We start from the raw sequence: 17163 nt of genomic DNA, 5'->3' as shown, positions 1-17163 counted from the left end.
GCGCGGTGGATTTTTTAGGTGAGGCGCAGCGTGCGCGGAACTGGCTCCACCCTTTACACCTGAGGTTCATCTGCCAGGGCCTAGCGAGCTTGGACGGTGACAGCGAAGTCCTCGGGTCGTAGGTTTGGTAAGAGTATCCTTCTCCTAAATGATGGATGCCTTACAGGGCTAAACGAGCTCCATCTGCCCGGGTTTGGGGTCAGTTGTCCTTCCTCTAGGATGGCTGCCCAAAGGCTAGTGAGCCCATCCTGCCCGTGGACACACTTTGTCTGACCCTTCAGCTGAGACCTGTCTGGCCTGGGAGACCCCACTGGAGGCACGTGCCACCACCAGCACAGCTCTCAACCTCACAAGGGCAGGCAAGCTCCTTCCCCATGGCAAGGGGGTGCCTGTGAAAGAGTCACTGCTCTACCTCTGGACTTCACAGACCCGGGCACGGGGTGGCCGGGGCCTGCCAAGAACGGGAGTCCTGGAGGGTACTGAGTGTCTGTATCCAAGTATTAAAAGCCCCATGTCCACTGGAACACTGCGGTGAAGTCTGGCCACGCACAGCAGTGGATTAGAGATGGCTGCAGCTTTACATACCTTGAAGGCTGTTTTCCATCCTGGGTAAGAACTCAAATGAGCAGCCTGGGCTGAAAACGCGGGGCAGGATGAGAGGTCACCTCGAGCGTGTGCAGTGCAGGGGGATAACAGACCAATGACACTTTGCACTCCTTAAGTGCTTGTGTTGTTCCGAAGAAGAGGTTTACGTAGCAGAGTTGATAGTGAAGCATTTTAAGAGATTTCTGTCACCTGTTTATCACAGATCAGTCAAGCAGCTCGCTTCAACGAGAAAGGCAAGGAACTGGTCAAGTGTAAAGTTATCTCAGGCAAGGAACTGCACCATGTTCCCTTTCACAGAGGATGATAATGGCTGATCAGCCGATCGTGTCATAGACCTGCTTCTTGCACCAGTGTTTATGCTGCCAAAAGAGGCTGCCAATAATCTTGGTAAATCACCTGCAGAATCAGATGAGCAGGAGAGAATAGTACTCGGTTGTGTATCGTGGTGAGCCAGAACATGCCATGAACAGACCTTGGGTGTCCAGAGATGGGCCACATGGAGTGACAGCTCGATGGGAAATGTTTAGAGTAGATGTGCTTGGAGTAGAGGTATAGGGGCAGAAAGAGTTCCTCTTTCAAATGGCTGATGGCTCCTCCTTTACTGGTTTAATACAAATAGAGTATCTGGAAACACTCCGGGTTTCACTTGCTGTGCTGAAATACGCCCCTGCAGCTCCAGCAGGATTTGGATTGAATTGTGGATTCTCCACAAGGTACTTTTCCCCAGTGTACAGATGGCCAGTTCTTCTGATTAAATTTCAAAGCCTTCCGTACTTGGTGATTTTTGTTCTTCCAAAGTCACAGGCCTTTTTGAGAATATCATCTTCTATGAAAAAGCCAGCAAACGGTTTCCACTTCAAAACAGTGGTGAAAACATGCTTGAACAAATTGATTCTTAAAACAACAGAAAGTACACAAATTTTATTTTAAAAAATTGGAAATTTCTGTGTCTCTGTCTCTGCTCCCTGCTGTTGAATTTTAATGGCAGCGTCAAGTAGTTTTTGTGGTGTTTCTTTTTCATTAAGTGCTGCTTGGTAAACGTTACTGATTGTGTTCAGCTCACTTAATTTTTTTTCTTCTTTCTGTTCTCCCTAGACTGTACAGTTCGTTCAGGGAATTTTTGTTGAAAAATATGACCCAACAATAGAAGATTCATACAGAAAGGTAAAATAACATCGTTTTGATTTATTTCAAGTCTCATAGGGGTTGCTGCTTTTTCAGGGCCCTTCACGAGCTTGGGGCCTCTGAATGCAATCAGACAAATTGTGTCAGCTACTGTAAAGCCAAATTATCAGGAAATGACAAATTCTGCTGCTAATTGGACTGCTCCCTAATTTAGTTCTGTTTGACAGGAAGATTAAATCTCTATTGCTCCATAGAACCAAGAGCTTTCACTTTAAATCTCTGATGACTCAAGCTGAGACAGTTCGAGGCTGCAGCTCTCTGCTGGTTGCCTGTTTCTTTGTTAGAGGTTACTACAGTTGCCTAGAGATCAGTATAGTGTGTTTTCCCGAACCACCATCGATTTCCACTCATACTGGGATATCAGCTGTACTGGTTGGCAGATGGATCTGTGGCCCGTTCCCCTGCCAGTGCGTCGGGTTGATGCCTGGGCCAGGAACAGCTCAACCGAACCCGGGTCAGTCTATTACTCAGATCTGTTTGCTGTAATGTGTAATTATGACTTCAGAACATAAAGTGATCAATAATTGCCATGTGGGTGCTGTTGGCAGAAGTCGTTATGGAGGGTATATTCTTCACAGCAGTTGTATTACTGTAGCAGAGCAATTGCCTTTTGTGGTTTTCTTTTAGGAGTGGCTGCTTTACCATTTAGCTCAAATGTATTCTGCTGGGTTTGAAGGCATGCGAAATCCTTTACGGCTGTTTTGGATGCAGGCTTGTAATTGCTGAGCAAAAGCTCTTGTCAGGATCCCTGACACGGTCCTGTTGTGTAATTCCATCAACAGAGCCATTTTCTTCATTGGATTGATATCAAGTAACCCATTGTTTTACAGATTAGCATAAATGGTACTGTAATTAAAGGCACCAAAACATAAGACAAAAACTTGTAGCGTTTGTGCCTGTAATAATGGAATGTAAATGGTGGTATGCGTCCTGCTGTCACATTTATTTGACTTCCCTGGAATTACCCGTGTTGCACCTGAGACATTTCTCAGTGCTGCGCTTGCTGAGGCTAACTGTGAGTGTCACTGCAAGGATCACCAGATATTTAGTTTTTTCTCTTCTTCCTTACTCCCTTCTCCCCCAGCAGTGAAGAAAAATCGAAGTTTAAGGTCCTTGGATTTCTGAGAGTGGATTTTATCTAACCTAAGTTGAGATGTTTACAATGAGCTGCTCATTTAAGCCTTTATAATCAACTGTCCTGGAGCATGTGAGGTGACCCAAATGCCTGGCTTGGGGCATAATTAATCCTCTCATAGCGGTGCCTCTCAGCGTGGAGAAGTGCAGGCACCTGGCTTGCTTGCAGAGGTCTTTGCAGCAGAAGTGAAAACTCCGCTGAGATTCCTCTTGCCTGTCCCATTTCAGACATTTTAGTTTTCACTGTCTTTGTCTCTTCCCTTTTTCTCTGCAGCAGGTGGAAGTAGACTGTCAGCAGTGTATGCTTGAAATCCTCGATACAGCAGGGACAGTAAGTATAACTTCTTTTTCTAATCGGTGTGGAGTTTCTTTGCAGAGAATGAGATGGGATATTAAGAACAGAACTTGTACTAGCGTAATAATCCTGCCCAAGCAAAAACAGTAGATCAGCTGCAATAATTTAAATTGAACCATTTTGTTCGATAACCCAAAGCCCCGTGTGGTGATTGAGCCCTCTGCATCCCTGTCAGCAGCGTTGGGAACCCCTTCCTCAGCTGGTGCCCCAGTGCAGGGACACAGGTTGGTGCATCCTGTCCCCTCGCCTGTTTTCTGCCGTCCAGCATTGTCCCGCCATCGGCATGCTGATACGGGATAATTGTACGTGTCCATGTTGCAAGTGGCCAGAAGGCACAGATTCGGGCGGAAGCCTCATCAGCCCGCGTGGGGAGGATTTGATCACTGAAGGGTTTGTACCTGTTAAGGACTGCTCTTCTCGCCAAGTGACACCTCCCTGGCACTGCCTTGAGCTGCTTTGGGAGCCCCGTGTCATCCCTCCAGCCTGAGAGCAGGCAGGGCCGTGCAGCGGCTCCCTTTGCCAGTGTCACTGACCACCGTGCAAAGTCCTGTCACTAAGTAAACAGCCCCTGTAACAGCCAAGTGCGTGTCACCAGGGAGGACAGGGAGGCCTAAAAGTTAGTTTTGTTTAGAGAGCTTGAAAATTATTGACAGCAGTGGGACAGCGTGGAAGAGAAATCATTGTGACATGGCTCTGATCAAGCTTCCTTTCACAGGCGGGGACAAAGGCAGCTCTGAGCTAGGGCAGATCTTCCAGCCTGCTCCTGCATTTCATCACATTGAACCTTTGAGCCTTTTTCATGCTAGAGCTGACTGCTGGATAACTGCCTGGGTTCAGGGTGGTCAGGCAGAGCCTTCCCACGCAGTCGTGCTCACAGTAAATGGGGAGGATGTGACACCCAGGCCTGTTTCTGTGTCGCGTTAGAGGGCAGATTGAATTTCCAGTCTGGGTCTCTTGTCTGGACAGTTGCTCTGATGGCATCTTGTGCTTCACACCATATCAGAAAATAAATGAAGGGTCACCATGAAACATGTCAGCCAAATCTTAACACCTGGTGTTACGGTTTGAGACATTCAACAGTCCATCTGCAGACACATTTTTATTGCTGCCCTTGATCTTTTTCCTATTTTCTTCTAGAAGCCTTTGTCTCTCTATTAAAGGGAGAAAACCGAAGGGAAGGAGATGTGTTAATGCTTTTATTGAATTCACGTGTTTCAGTGGCTTTCTGTAAGGGGTAAAAATGTAAATGCATCATGTGTGGTACTGTAGTCTTGTCTCCATCACAATGAAAGTGTTCTCTTGTAAGTGTTCATTAGCTGCATTCGCTAGCTAACTACTTTTAAAAATACTTGATTACAGGAGCAATTTACAGCCATGAGGGATCTCTATATGAAGAATGGTCAAGGGTTTGCACTAGTATATTCTATAACAGCACAGTCCACGTTTAACGACTTACAGGACCTGCGGGAACAGATTTTACGGGTTAAGGACACTGAAGATGTGAGTAGAACATTTTTCTTCTGTAAATGGTTAAAACGTGTTTGTAATTGAGCAAAATTTCTTTAAGAATATTCTTTGCTGTGTAGCAGAGTTTTGTGTAGGAGTACGTTTCCTTGGCATTGTTCGTTATTTTCAGAGTTGCTATTTGAGGTCTCTTGCTGTGGTGGCCATGGGGCTGGGAGGACCTGAGCAACCTCTCTCTCTGTGTAGGCTTCCTCCAAAAGAAGCTGGATTTTTTTCTTTTTTTTTTTTAGCCTGACAGTTGGATTATAAAGTCAGGGGTTTACCTCGAGGAGTGTGAAAAAGATGGCTTAAAAGTAGCCGCCGCCTTTGATGGCGTTCAGGTCGTGTTGGCTGCAGAGCGGTGGAAGCAGCCGCAGCCTCTCGCTCGCATCCCGGATCTCCTGCTGCTGGGACCAGTGGTGGTCGGTGGACAGGGCTGGGACGGGTGTTTAGACCAAATCCTGGGTAAGCCCCATGCATTGTGTGTAAATGGCCAGTCAGGGAAACGCCGTGTGTGCTGGGGAGGGACAGCAGAGCTGCAGCTCAGCTGCTCTGGGGCTGCTCCCAGGTGACTGCTTTCTCTTGGATCTTCCTCCTCCTGTATCCTGATTGCCCTGTTTTGAATGGCTTTGGTTCCTTCCTTGGTTTAACAAGCTGAACTCCTATTTATGCAAAACTGATTTTCGTTTAGGCAGGGATTATGCTTGCATAAAGCCCTGGGAACTCTCTTGGCCTCGGTCAGAGCCCAGCACTTTGCTCCCCTCCCCTCGCTGAGGGGAATTTGCACTGTAAGCTGGTTGAGTTCATCGGACAATAGAGGCTGTTGCATTTGTTTTTACTTCAGTGATTGGATTTATTAATGCATTTATTGTTTTGTGTTCGGGGATGTCACCTGTTGAATCCAAGCTTGAGGAACTCTTGAACGTTGAAGCCGTGTTCTGCTGCGTTAGGAAAACATGCTCCTTCCATGTTTGGTTTCAGAATGTGTCTTTTAAAATCTCAGTTCTTAAACCATTGAATTGTGGACAGCTAACAACGTGTGAATTCCAGTCTTCTACATCAAACAGTAAACAATCAAAAGCAAATGATGTTCATCAGACTCCGGGTTTGCCTCTATGATAAAAAGCTACTGCCTTTTGAAAAAACCTTACACAGAGCTTCATGTCTTTCAAACTCATCTGTTTACCCATCTCAGTATCGCTTTTTTCCTGTTACTTCACATCTTAATATACTTTTGTTGTTGTTCTTGAACGTGTTCAAAACACATTTCATGTTTTGGTATGAGAAAATTTCTCTTAACCAACTAGAAACCTGTAAAGAATGGGATTAAACTGGTTCAGTCATAAATAGCCTGTTGGTCCTGGATGTTAAATAAGCTTTTCTGGATTTGCCTCATCTGTTTATGACTTCAGGTTTTTGATGTAATAAGTAAAACTTATTTCTCAAAACCAAAAATGTGATCATTTTCTAATCAGTATGGCTGTGAGCTTTAAATACAATCATTAACCTTGAGTGTAGTTGAATCTGGAAGAGACTTCAAATATTGACGTTGAAGTAGATTAAAAATGTACAGTGGGTTGTGAATTACCAGAGGAAGTGGATAATGATTGATTCTCCAGCTGGAAAGCACTCATTTTCTGTTCAAAGAATTAAATGTGTCAGGAAACGGAGCAGGGTGCACACCCATCAGCAGCAGTTCTTCAGGGGGTTTTCTGCTCTTACGCACCATAAGGGAACAGGATGCTGTTGCACTGGGTCATGTGAGGCACTGCTGTGCATCCTGAGACCTTCAAAATCCACCTAGGCTCTGGCTGCACCATCCCCCAGGATCTACGGGATGTGAGTTGTAGAAGCAAACTTAGAATGATGCGTAACCCAGGCATAGCAAGCCCTGAACCACGTATTGGTCTCCAGGCTGGTTGTGGAAACACAAGGCTGGAGCTGGGCAGCAGCGCAGAGCTGGGCTGGGTGTGACTGGGACTGCGCTGTTGTCTTGTAGTGGTGGAAATGGTACCCAAGGCTCGGTAGTTTTTGTTGTTACGGAGGTTTTCTGGGTGCTTTGGGTGGTTTTTGTTTGCTTGTTTAAGGTCTTTTCTTCCTCTTTGTGACCTGCTGGTGGGCTGCAGCTGCAGCAGAGGCTGCCTGGGAGCGGAGGGAGCCTTCTGAAATGATGCAGCAGGGCATTGGCCCTAAGGTGTCATAGTGCTGGTTTTAATCTACCTCTTTGCCCAATTTCTCTGTCCTGGAAGGGTTTTAACTCAATACCCAAACATACCTGGTGAGAGCACTCCTGCCGCTTCCTCTGCCCAAGGCTCGCTGATACTTTGAGACAAACGATTTATAACTAAACACGCGCAGCCAGTGCCTGGCTCTCCTCACTGCAGTCTCATGCAGTCGCATCCCTGGTGAGAAACCACCGAGCTACGGCTAAGCAAGAGACCCCGTCCTTGCTGCTGCCCCTTGTGCTGTTTGTGGGAGGGCCAGGCAAGCCGAGGGACTCCCCCTGTCTGTGCAGACCGTTCTTTCCAATGCAGCCACAGCAGTGATGAGCACTGGCTGCAGCCAAGGTTGTTTCCCTGCAGGATTAAATTTCTCTGGTTTTCTGTAGCAAATGTCACAAGGAATATGGTTCCCCCAAGGCACTTTCTGCCTCATGAAGGAGCAAGAACGTGACTCACCCAGACATTTGAGAAAGCTGACAGCTTAAGGAGAGGGGCACATGCCCTTTCATCATGGTCTTGAACAAAAATTTGCCTGTATTTGCGTCATGGACATAGGATGAATCTTTTAAACACATATCAAATGTTTGTTTTAATATTGCATGAGATTATTTATTGGAAGAGATGTGCTTTCAGGAGCCGAGGTGTCTGTAGCATGGACTTTCTTCAACCCTTTCCCAGCCGGCAGCTGAATTCCAGTCTAGTCCATCGGCTCTGCTGAACTTCTGGGTTTTTATTGTTTTTCATACTGTCTATATTGTCTTTTTTTGCCCCCTCCTCCCGCGCCTTTGTGAGCCCTAGCATTACAGTCCATGTTGTGTGTTAGCACGCTGATGTATCTCTTCTTGCTTGTCTCCCCTCCAGGTTCCAATGATTCTGGTTGGCAATAAATGTGATCTGGAGGAGGAGCGTGTAGTCGGCAAAGAACAGGGTCAAAACTTAGCAAGACAGTGGTGTAACTGTGCCTTTCTAGAATCATCTGCAAAGTCTAAAATCAACGTTAATGAGGTAACTATCAGCTGTTCCCTTGTCTTTCATGCATGATTGCCATGAACCAGCATGCAGTCCTTCATGTATTTCTTAACTGGGAGGATGTAGAATGATTCTGAAATCAGCCTAAGACAGGCTGGCGGTGCAGTGTGTTTAGCTACTGCTTTCAGTTTGGTTTGAGATCTACTCCTTTTTCTCTGTAAAGGGTGGGTGACTTCTCCAGGTAAGTGCTATTTCTAGGCTGTGTCAGAGGACAGAGCAGAAGGTCCTGAGTAAGCCCAGTTAACCGGATGACTCTTGGCTTAGATAAACTTTATCTGGACAATGTTCTCTTTCAAGATAGCCCCTGCGCTATTCACAACAGGGATTCTGCCCCATTGTATTACACGTCATGTTGTGTGGTGTTGGCTGTTGTTTGAACTATTTGCTTTTCACATTCCTGATACGTCTGGCTGCTCAAGCAGACCTCCATCCCAGCCCTGCTCTGGGAAGCCACTAACTTACCGAGGCCACATCCAGACGTTTATCTGCCAAAGCAGCTCCCCATGTGTAGATGAGAAACGCCTTTGTGATCAGTGCCCCTGCTGCTGCCTGGGGTACTGGAGCTCTGCTCAGGGAGCAGACATCAGGCACCAAGTTCTTGTGTGCCACTCTGAATTATCTGGCTGTGACAGAGACCAGGTTTCCAGCCACAAAAGCTAAGGTGACCCTGTTGAGCATAGCTGGTTTGGTGCCAGAAGATAACTGGGACCGTTTAGGAGGCTGTGTGATAAGCAGGAGCAGAAGGATCTTGGACTGGACCCAGCATTAATTTGGCAGCTACTGGGACGTGCGCATGCTGCACCTTCCAGTTGAGAGGGGAAGGAGCTTTAGGCTGTATGAACTGCAGTTCTGTGGCTGGGATCAGCCTCGCTACAGTGTGCACCGATGTGACCTGGTAAATCCAGCTTGCTGAGCCGGACTCCTGCCGGGAGGGACATTTGTGTGTGCGTGCCTGAGCTCTAGTAAAACCACGATGTTAATGAAGAAAGTAGTGGCTCAGTCATCGAACAGATCACCCTGGAGTAGAACTGACTGTTGTGTTTGTGTTTCCAGTTTGTGGCACAGACCGACCTCTCATTAGCCAAAGGGGCCTGAAAGCTCTCCTGCGAGCTGGGCGGGACAGGGGCTTCTCTGCAGGCACAACTCAGAGCTGCCCTGGCGTGACCCCACTGCACGGGGATTACGTGCAGTCATCCTGGACACATGAACCCCGCATCTCGTAGTTCCCTGTCCTGTCTGCTGCCACCAGTGAGACTCGCATCACAGAGAAGACGATTACTATCTGGAAGATTAGGTTTTGCTTTTATTGTGATCTTAGTTTTCTGGTTTTCTGCCCATTTATATTGTCTAGTTATGAAAAGCGTGAAAAGCTGAGGAAATCAAAGAGGAGGAACACCATGAATGAAGGGACTGACTGTGCTGGTTCTTTATTGTGCTGGCTCATGGACCAGGCAAGCGTTTGCATCTTGTTTTAAAAGCTGTTTTACCTTGGTGTGGAAGATGTCACTTAATGTTTTCTCCTACAGAAACTTTTTCTTGGTATCTCACCTGCACACTTGAAACATCTTGGCTGTGTGGGTTGGGGAGCACCCACTGCTGCTGCTCCCTGAGGCTGGCAGTAGAACACAGCAGCAGTGAGCTTTATAACGGAGTAGCGTGAGCAACTCAGGTGCTCTTATATTTTATATGAGAGCTTGAAAAAGCCACCATCACGTTCGCTTCATTTGGAACTATTTAACTGTGCAGCGGTGCTTTTCCTTCTAAGCAGCAGCCAGAAAAATCTTAAATTTCCAGTTGTTGCTATTTGTTAGAAACTGTTTCTTTGTCTATTGAATTTCCTTGGAATCAACAAGAATTCGTGAGCTGTCAGCCACACCAGGAAGGAAAAAGTAAACAAGGACAAGGGTGGAGCCTTCTGAAGGTTGAAATATTTCTCCTCAGTACTGTGTCCCAGCTCTGAGCATTTTTGCAAAGCTCATTTTGCTATAAATGGGTTGAGTATTGCTGGGAAAACAACTCACAGCAAAAGCCTTCGCAAGAAACTCATCTCTGCAGCTGAAAGGGGCCCCTGTACTCGTCCCTTCTGGAAGTGTCTTGAGTTCAGCGCAGATGTTTTTCTTCTTTTTGCTAATTTTATTGATAAATTCCAAAGATCAGACCAGGCAAACAGGTGAAGTGATCAACAGCTTGAATCTGTTTGGCAAAGAGAACGAACCGTTCATGCTCTGCAGCAGGTGAGTGAAGAATGAAAGCCGAGGAGAAGGAGTTTCCCTCTGGGGAGGACACGCTGCTCTGCAGACACTGTCCAGCCCAGGGCCACCAGGGAGATGATCCTGAGGATATCATGCCTGTCTTTTAAACATCCTGCTAGCATTGCCCAGTTTTCTCCCACCTTTCCAGAACAAGGTGTTTGTTGCCCTTTCATTGCCGTGCTCTTCCAAATCCTTTGGTCACGTGCAACCGGCAGGAGAAAGCTGCAAGGAGTTTACAGCTCCCAGGTGTTCTGCCATGCTGAGTAGAGCCCTGTGCTCTCCTGTTCCATCAGCAGTTCTGGAGAAACATGCTTTAGTAGATGCCAGCAGTTTAATTGACTTTAAATCTGCAGCCACCAGGACAGAGCTTTCAACCTGCCTTGTCTTTGACACTTGTGTAGTGTTTTACCGCTTGGATTTTTCAGTTTGTGTTTTTCCTTTCAGATCTTTTATGACCTGGTCAGACAGATAAATAGAAAAACACCAGTCGAAAAGAAGAAGCCTAAAAAGAAATCCTGTCTGCTGCTTTAGGCTCCCATCGCGCAGCAGCTCTGAGCCAGGTAAGAGGGGTCTGAATTCTACCCACAGCTCAGGACCGTGAGCTGCTCCCAGCAGCGAGAGGACTCACTCTCCTTCCTCCCCTCATCCTTCTGTCTGCTCTCCAAATTCTGCAATTGTTGGACTTTTTTTGTGAAAGTCAGTGGTGCTGACGGACCTGGCAGAGGAATAGCTGCTGCTCTCCTGTTCTCCTTGTGCTTCAGCTGAGGAGCGTGGCAGAGCAGGAACTTCCTTTTTGCTCTTTCGGGTTCTGCCTCTGTCTTGTGACACGCTGCTCTGAGCCACCGTGGCCCGGGTTTGCTTCCCTTTGTCCTCTGCCGAAATTCAGTAGCATCTGTGTAACTTGTGTGATTGCTGCGTAGCACAGGAAAGGAGTTCCTGCATCTGATCTGGTGCTGAGGAGACTTCAACCCGTGCCCCCATATCCGCTCTAGATGGTCGAAGTACTTTACAGCGTCTCCCCCATTCTTTGTAACTATCTCCCCAGTTCACTGCCTGTTGTTACAGCTAGAGCAGGGCTCGGGGGACTCCAACTCAGTAAACTTCAGAGATAAGCAGGATGAAATTCCTGTCCCAAGCATTGTTCACCCATTGCTGGATCCCAGCTCCGCTGGAGGCTGCTGCCCGGCAGAGCAGATGAGCTGGCAGGGCGCTGTGGGTATCGAGGCAGGAGGGCAGGGTGGTGGCTGGCTCTGCTGCCAGCCTGATAGAACCACAGCTGGTTTCAGAGCTGCAGTTTCCAAGGTCTCTGATCTCTCTGTGCCTCTGAACTTGGAGGATGTTCAGATCAAACCCCAGTCCTGGGGAAGAGAAGTTCTTCCTGCTGCCACGCCACGTGTTTGTACGAGCCTTGGTGCAGGAAGTGCCTGGGGAACCTTCCAGGCCTCAGTTCGCGATCGCTCGTCTCATGAGCAGGTCAAGAAACCTTCCCTCCAACACCTTTTCTTTGCTCTTTCTAGATCGCAGGAATGAAGAACTGTTGCCTAAAAGGAAAGTGCCAGCATTCCCGACTTCCCGACCTTACGGAAACGAATGACATATCTGAAGAAGCTTCTCCTGTTTTTATGTACTATGAGAAGAATTTAGATCTTGAAATGGTTTGCACACAGTCCCTGGAAAAAGAACTTGCTCTGTGTTTCCCTCCTGGAAATGGCAGACGATAGCGCTCCCCCTCGCAATAGCAATTAACAGACGCGAAATAAATATCATTGACTCTAGCATTGACTGATTACACACGGAGCATGGATGCATTTCAAATGTTAGATACTGCTACTACAGTTAAAATTTCATATTGACCCTTTTCTCGTAATTTCTCCCCATCAAGCACTAAAAATGTTCCACCATTATATTTTATATCTGTAACTATAGATATATATTATCCAAAATTTCCCTTCGAACTCACTGCAACAAATAACTTTTTGAGTCATTGACTTCATTTTATATTTAAAAGTTACGGAATATTATTATTTTCATTCTGCCATTATATTCTAATTAAAAATGTTTGTGCATAAAGCTTTGGAAAAATGGGTCTTTTATAGGAAAATACTGGGATAACTGATTTCTATGGCTTTAAAAGCGAAAATATATAATATACTAAACCAACTCTAATATTGCTTCTCGTGTTTTACTGTCACAGATTAAATTACAGCTTTTATGAATGATTAAATTTTAGTACATTTTCATTTTGTTTCTGTGTTTTTGTTGCGGTTTCCAGGCTTTGCTTTTTACCCGTGTTTTGCCAATTCCTTTTTCTCTCTGGGTGCTCAAGTGTTCTGTGGTAACAACCCCCGCAGGACGTGGATGGCTCCTTGCCCCTTCCTCGTAGGATCTGAGGACGTGCGGTCGCTACGTCTAACCACCTCTGTGGGTGCTGCTGGGTGTTAAGGGTTGTGTCCTGCTGGTGTCTGTCCGCTGCGCCACCGTTACTGCACAGACTGGGCTCAGTGCTCTGCTCCCCGCTCTCACACGACCCTGTGCTTGGGGAAGAATCCCAGTGCTGCCAGTGCTGGTGCCGGGCAGGAGCGCAGGGTGCTCTCTTGGGGTCAGCACCTCGACCTGAAGCTGCAGAGCTGGAAGTTGGTTCTGTCAGATGCGGTTTCACTGAAGCCATCGGCTGCTCTACCCGTTCAACAGCCTGGCTGATGGCACTGACCTGCGCTCGGCCAGGGGGGCAGTTTGGTTCACTTCTGCTTATTGCCTTTTTTTTAAAATACCTGTTGTTTTCCTGAAGTTTAAAAGAGCAGGATACAGAGAGGCCCCTGAGTGCTCATCCTCATCCTCCTCTGTGTGTGCAAGTAGGAGACCCCCACCTTGGGACCTGCGGAGCCCAGTCCCGTGCTGGGCGTGATGCTGCTGGGATTCCTGTGGGGCTGGAGGACTCGCTCCTGCTTCGCTGCTGTGTCAGTGAGAAGAGAAAGTGGATCTTCACAGAGGAGAACACTCAGGAGAGGCTTCATCCCGGTTGGTTGAATGGAGAATGTTGATGTAGCTGGTGCACAGTGGTTCCTGCACCCGTTGTGTCATTCTATTGGAAACTGGGGGTGAAATTCCTGCAGGTAGGTTTCTCTAATGCAGCTGCTGAATTACCCAGAGATCCCGGTTTCCAAATGCAGCCCGGACACAACTGGATGAACACACCTGGGTGACAGTAATGTGAAAACCTCAGCCTGCTCATGAGCTCCTGGGACAAACGTCATTACTTTTCAAGCTGCCTCTGTGCTTCCTGTTTCCGAGGAGCAGAAGCATGGCACTTGCAGGTTGGTTTTCTTCACTAAATGTAAAAATATTTTAGTAATAAAGTAATGAGAGTGTACTGGCTGATGGCTAGACGTCCCTTCTGTAAAACCAGAAACCAACCTCCACTTTCTGGTGGTGTGCAAGTTCCTCAGGCTCACCTGGTGAAGCCCAACATATTTTGGACAGGGGTGACCGGGGATGCTCACCCTGCCGGGGCTTTTCTGCGGGTCTCTGTGGCGTGTCCCAGTCCAGCTGATCCTGCGGGGTAAGTGGTTGGACTGGTGAAGCCGAGTCCAGGCTCTCCAGTGGTGTATTTTGTTTGTAGCAGGGTGTGCCTGGAGCAGGTCAGGGCTGAGCATGGGTGTTCAAGGGGCATCCGGGGAGCCCCGCCCCGTCCGCCCCATCTCCTGCCAAAGCTGGAGGTGGGGGGTTGTCCCGGGAGGGGCAGGAGCGGCGGGCTAAGCCGGGGGGCTTCGGGTACCGAAATGAGGAGCAAACCTGGTGTAAGAGGAGGAGGAAGCTCTGCCGCTAGGTGGGGGTGTGGGAGAAGAGCAGGGAGCGGGGAGTACGGGCGCCGGGTGAGACGACCCGGAGCGAGAGCGCTCTGCGGGGACAGCCCCGGCCCCGGGCACGGCCCCGCGCCCTCCGCTTCCCTTTGTCCTGGACACAATGAGCTGTTTTTCTCCCTGGAGAAGATATTTTTAGCTAATGGACTTAAGCACAACAGCCTGAATCCCGCCCGTGGATGCACTTAGCCGACGTTGCATGGTTTTACGTGCAAACAGCGTGTGTCCTGAAGCGCTTGGGTTAAAAGTGAGTTCACTGGCGAATGTCCCAAAGACGAGGCAAAATAAGAACCCCCCAGAAGTCGTCACATGCTTCTGCTTCTAACCAGCATCCAGCCGAGCAAAGGCACGTTCTGCTCTGGGGGAAGGAGCGGGTGGAAACTGCTGGGGAAGCGCCACAGCCTCCGGAGCCATGGAGCTGCTCTGGGATACCCGGGCTGGGCTCAGGCAGCCAAGGCGGCTTCACTGCTCTCTGCACAAATAGGCTCTTCTTAAACTGCTCCACCTGTATTTACCCATCTATTTTCAGTGTTAGCTAAAGGTTATTTTAAATCGTGTTTTCCCATCTGGCATGGGCTGGCTCAGGCGGTAACTGCCCGGTAATGCCCTGCCTCGCTGGAGACTCGTAAGGGCGAGTTCTGAACTTGATCCAAGCACGAAGCTGGAGCTGTGGAAGGAAACGTCGTGTTGTCTTCGGGGCGAGCAGCAATGCTGGTGCATGGGTGAGCTGCTCCGTGGGCTCCCAGCTGCAGAGACCTCCCCGACGTGTGCTGATGTGAGAGGTCTCACATCCAGCAGCGACACGAGGAACTCAGTTAGTGTTAGTGACAGGTTCAGAGTCAACCTTTGCAAAATCACCAGAGCTAATAAACGGTTTATTTATTTTGCCAGGACAGGGCACTGACAAGAAACTGAGTTTTACAGCAGACCAGGGGCCACCCTCCCTACTGGAAAGAAAAGAAAACCCTCAGAGACAAGCCCTGTGCAGGAGGAGGGAGAGGAGCCGCACTGGAAGGTCCCCAGAGGCATCGCGAAGCTGTGACAAAAGAAAGATGCCCAGCAGTAAAACCAGCGCTCGGCTGAGCTCGGTGCCTGTGGGGTTTCCTGGCCTTTTAACTGGAATTATGACCAGTGAAGGTGTTTGGCAGCCGAGGTACTGCGCAGCGTTTTGTGATGGTTTCATCCACCGCTCACCTGGAAATCCAGCTCCCGGCCACACGGGTGGCTGCTGCGAGCAGGGGCAGGAGCTGCTCCTGCTGAGGGCTCCTGGTCTGCTGGGCCTGGCAGGAGGCTCCTGCCCATCGCTGGGCTCCGAGCTCCCAGCCTGGGGCAGCTCCATGCACTGCCCCAAGCCAGCTCTAGAAACAGTCTAATTAGAGGCTCTGCCAGGGCTAATTAGCCGTGCTGCAAGCTCCCAGTAGCCCTGGCACAGTGCTGTGCTAATGTGGCTGCTCCTGGCTGAGGCCGGGCTCTTGCCTTTAGCTCAGCTACTGGCTAATCCTGGTGTTGGGAAACAGCATTTGCAATATCTGGACCCTGCAATAAGCCTTTTCCCCCATCACTTTGCAGGGAAATTGTGCAGAAGTAAACTCAGCTTGTTTCTCGTGTCTGTCAGCAGCAGCAGAGGTCGGGGCGCTGAGTGGCCCCTTGTTCCCCACGCTGTCCCGGGTCCTCTGTCCTGCATCTCCATTGGGATTCACTCCAGAGGAAGCGGCAGCAGAGGAAGATGAACTCACATGTCAGAGATTTTGGACAAGTCCGTGACAGAGCTGGAACTGCAGCCCCATGCTGAAGCCCGAGGGGCCTGTCCTGGCTGTGCCAGCTCGTGGCTGAATCCTGACTGCACCGTGTCCCCTTGGGATGGACGACTGGCTCAGATGAGCTCATTCCCCAACAGTGCTGGCCCCAGGCAGAAGCCTGAGTTCAAACCTCCATGGCATTTTCTTTGGGCGGTGACGATGTCCAAGGCCAAAAGCCAGTCCCCTTACTGGCATGTCACAATGGCTGCGGGGGAATAAGGAGCCCGTTGTGCTGCAAAGGGAGGATGCTCGGGGCGCTGGCAGGGCTCCCGTGCTGCCTGCCCGCAGGGACGGCCGCAGCACGTGGGCTGGGCAGCAGCAGCAGAGCGTGCACGGCCGGCAGCTGCTCCCCGCTGCCGTGGCCCAAGATCAAGCAACAAAGGACAAATTCATGGGCCAAGAGCGGCTCTGTGGGCTGAGCACACTGGGGCATTATGGAGCTGGGTGAGGCAGGGCCGGGCAGCCTCTCGCCTTCGGCAGTGGGTAACGACAACCACGGGACCACCTTCGCTCACAGGATGCTGCCGGAGGCTCCCGGGATTAATTTCCATGGAGCACCGTTTGGCAGCCAAGCAAACCGAGAAACCCCTGGGTGCCCTTTGGAAAGACCCCACGGAGAGCAACAGCCCCTGTGAGCCGAGCTCCTCTGCAAAAGGGAACTTGACAATAATTTTTCTGCCTTTTCCCTCAAGAGTTTTAAACACAAATCAAGTTTCTTACAACCACCTTTGAGTGACTGGTGGTGGAGCGGAGCAAAGGTGTGAGCAGAGTTGCAACTCTGCTGCCCTTCCCTACCCAGTTTGTGACAAATCATCGGACAAACTGACTTCAGATACGTTCTACCTTTACTCCACCTTCCCCATGGTTGGTGTGTGGGTACAACATTCCCAGGGCCACAGACATCCAGCATCCTACGACCATTTTTCATTTAGCTTTGGAAATCAGCAGCATCAAGCTGCTGTGTCAGATTGGCTGAAATGCCCAGACCTCATTCCGTCTGAAGCGGTTTACGTTATTAAATATGACTGCAGAGGGGCCCCTGCGGGATATGAGCCCCGGCCCCGGCCGCCTCACACTCCAGCCACAGAGGCAGGGGCAGGCACAGGCAGCCGGGGTGTGCGGAGCCAAGGGCAGGGGCTGGGCTTGGACAGGCTTCAGCTGAACCTGCCACGCGCTCGGCCCGGAGGATCCCAGCAAAGACAGGGGGGACCGGAGCAA

General features: G+C 49.3%; 1 protein-coding gene across 1 annotated transcript in view; it reads left to right on the top strand.

The window, feature by feature from the left end:
* RAP1A (RAP1A, member of RAS oncogene family) overlaps positions 1–12526 on the top strand; it is a 16740-nt gene extending 4214 nt beyond the window's left edge. The window contains exons 3-8 of the mRNA XM_010138561.1: positions 1702–1770; positions 3200–3256; positions 4640–4780; positions 7867–8010; positions 10731–10846; positions 11804–12526. Coding sequence (XP_010136863.1) covers positions 1702–1770; positions 3200–3256; positions 4640–4780; positions 7867–8010; positions 10731–10817 — 498 coding nt within the window. The 3' untranslated portion in view covers positions 10818–10846; positions 11804–12526. The remainder of the gene's footprint in view (positions 1–1701; positions 1771–3199; positions 3257–4639; positions 4781–7866; positions 8011–10730; positions 10847–11803) is intronic.
* Positions 12527–17163: the final 4637 nt, after the last annotated feature.

The sequence above is a fragment of the Buceros rhinoceros genome, unplaced genomic scaffold (assembly GCF_000710305.1).
Source record: "Buceros rhinoceros silvestris isolate BGI_N320 unplaced genomic scaffold, ASM71030v1 scaffold22206, whole genome shotgun sequence".
In the NCBI taxonomy this organism is placed as follows: Eukaryota; Metazoa; Chordata; class Aves; order Bucerotiformes; family Bucerotidae; genus Buceros; species Buceros rhinoceros.
The sequence above is the reverse complement of the archived record's forward strand: the minus strand, read 5'-3'. Positions and strand labels throughout refer to the sequence as shown.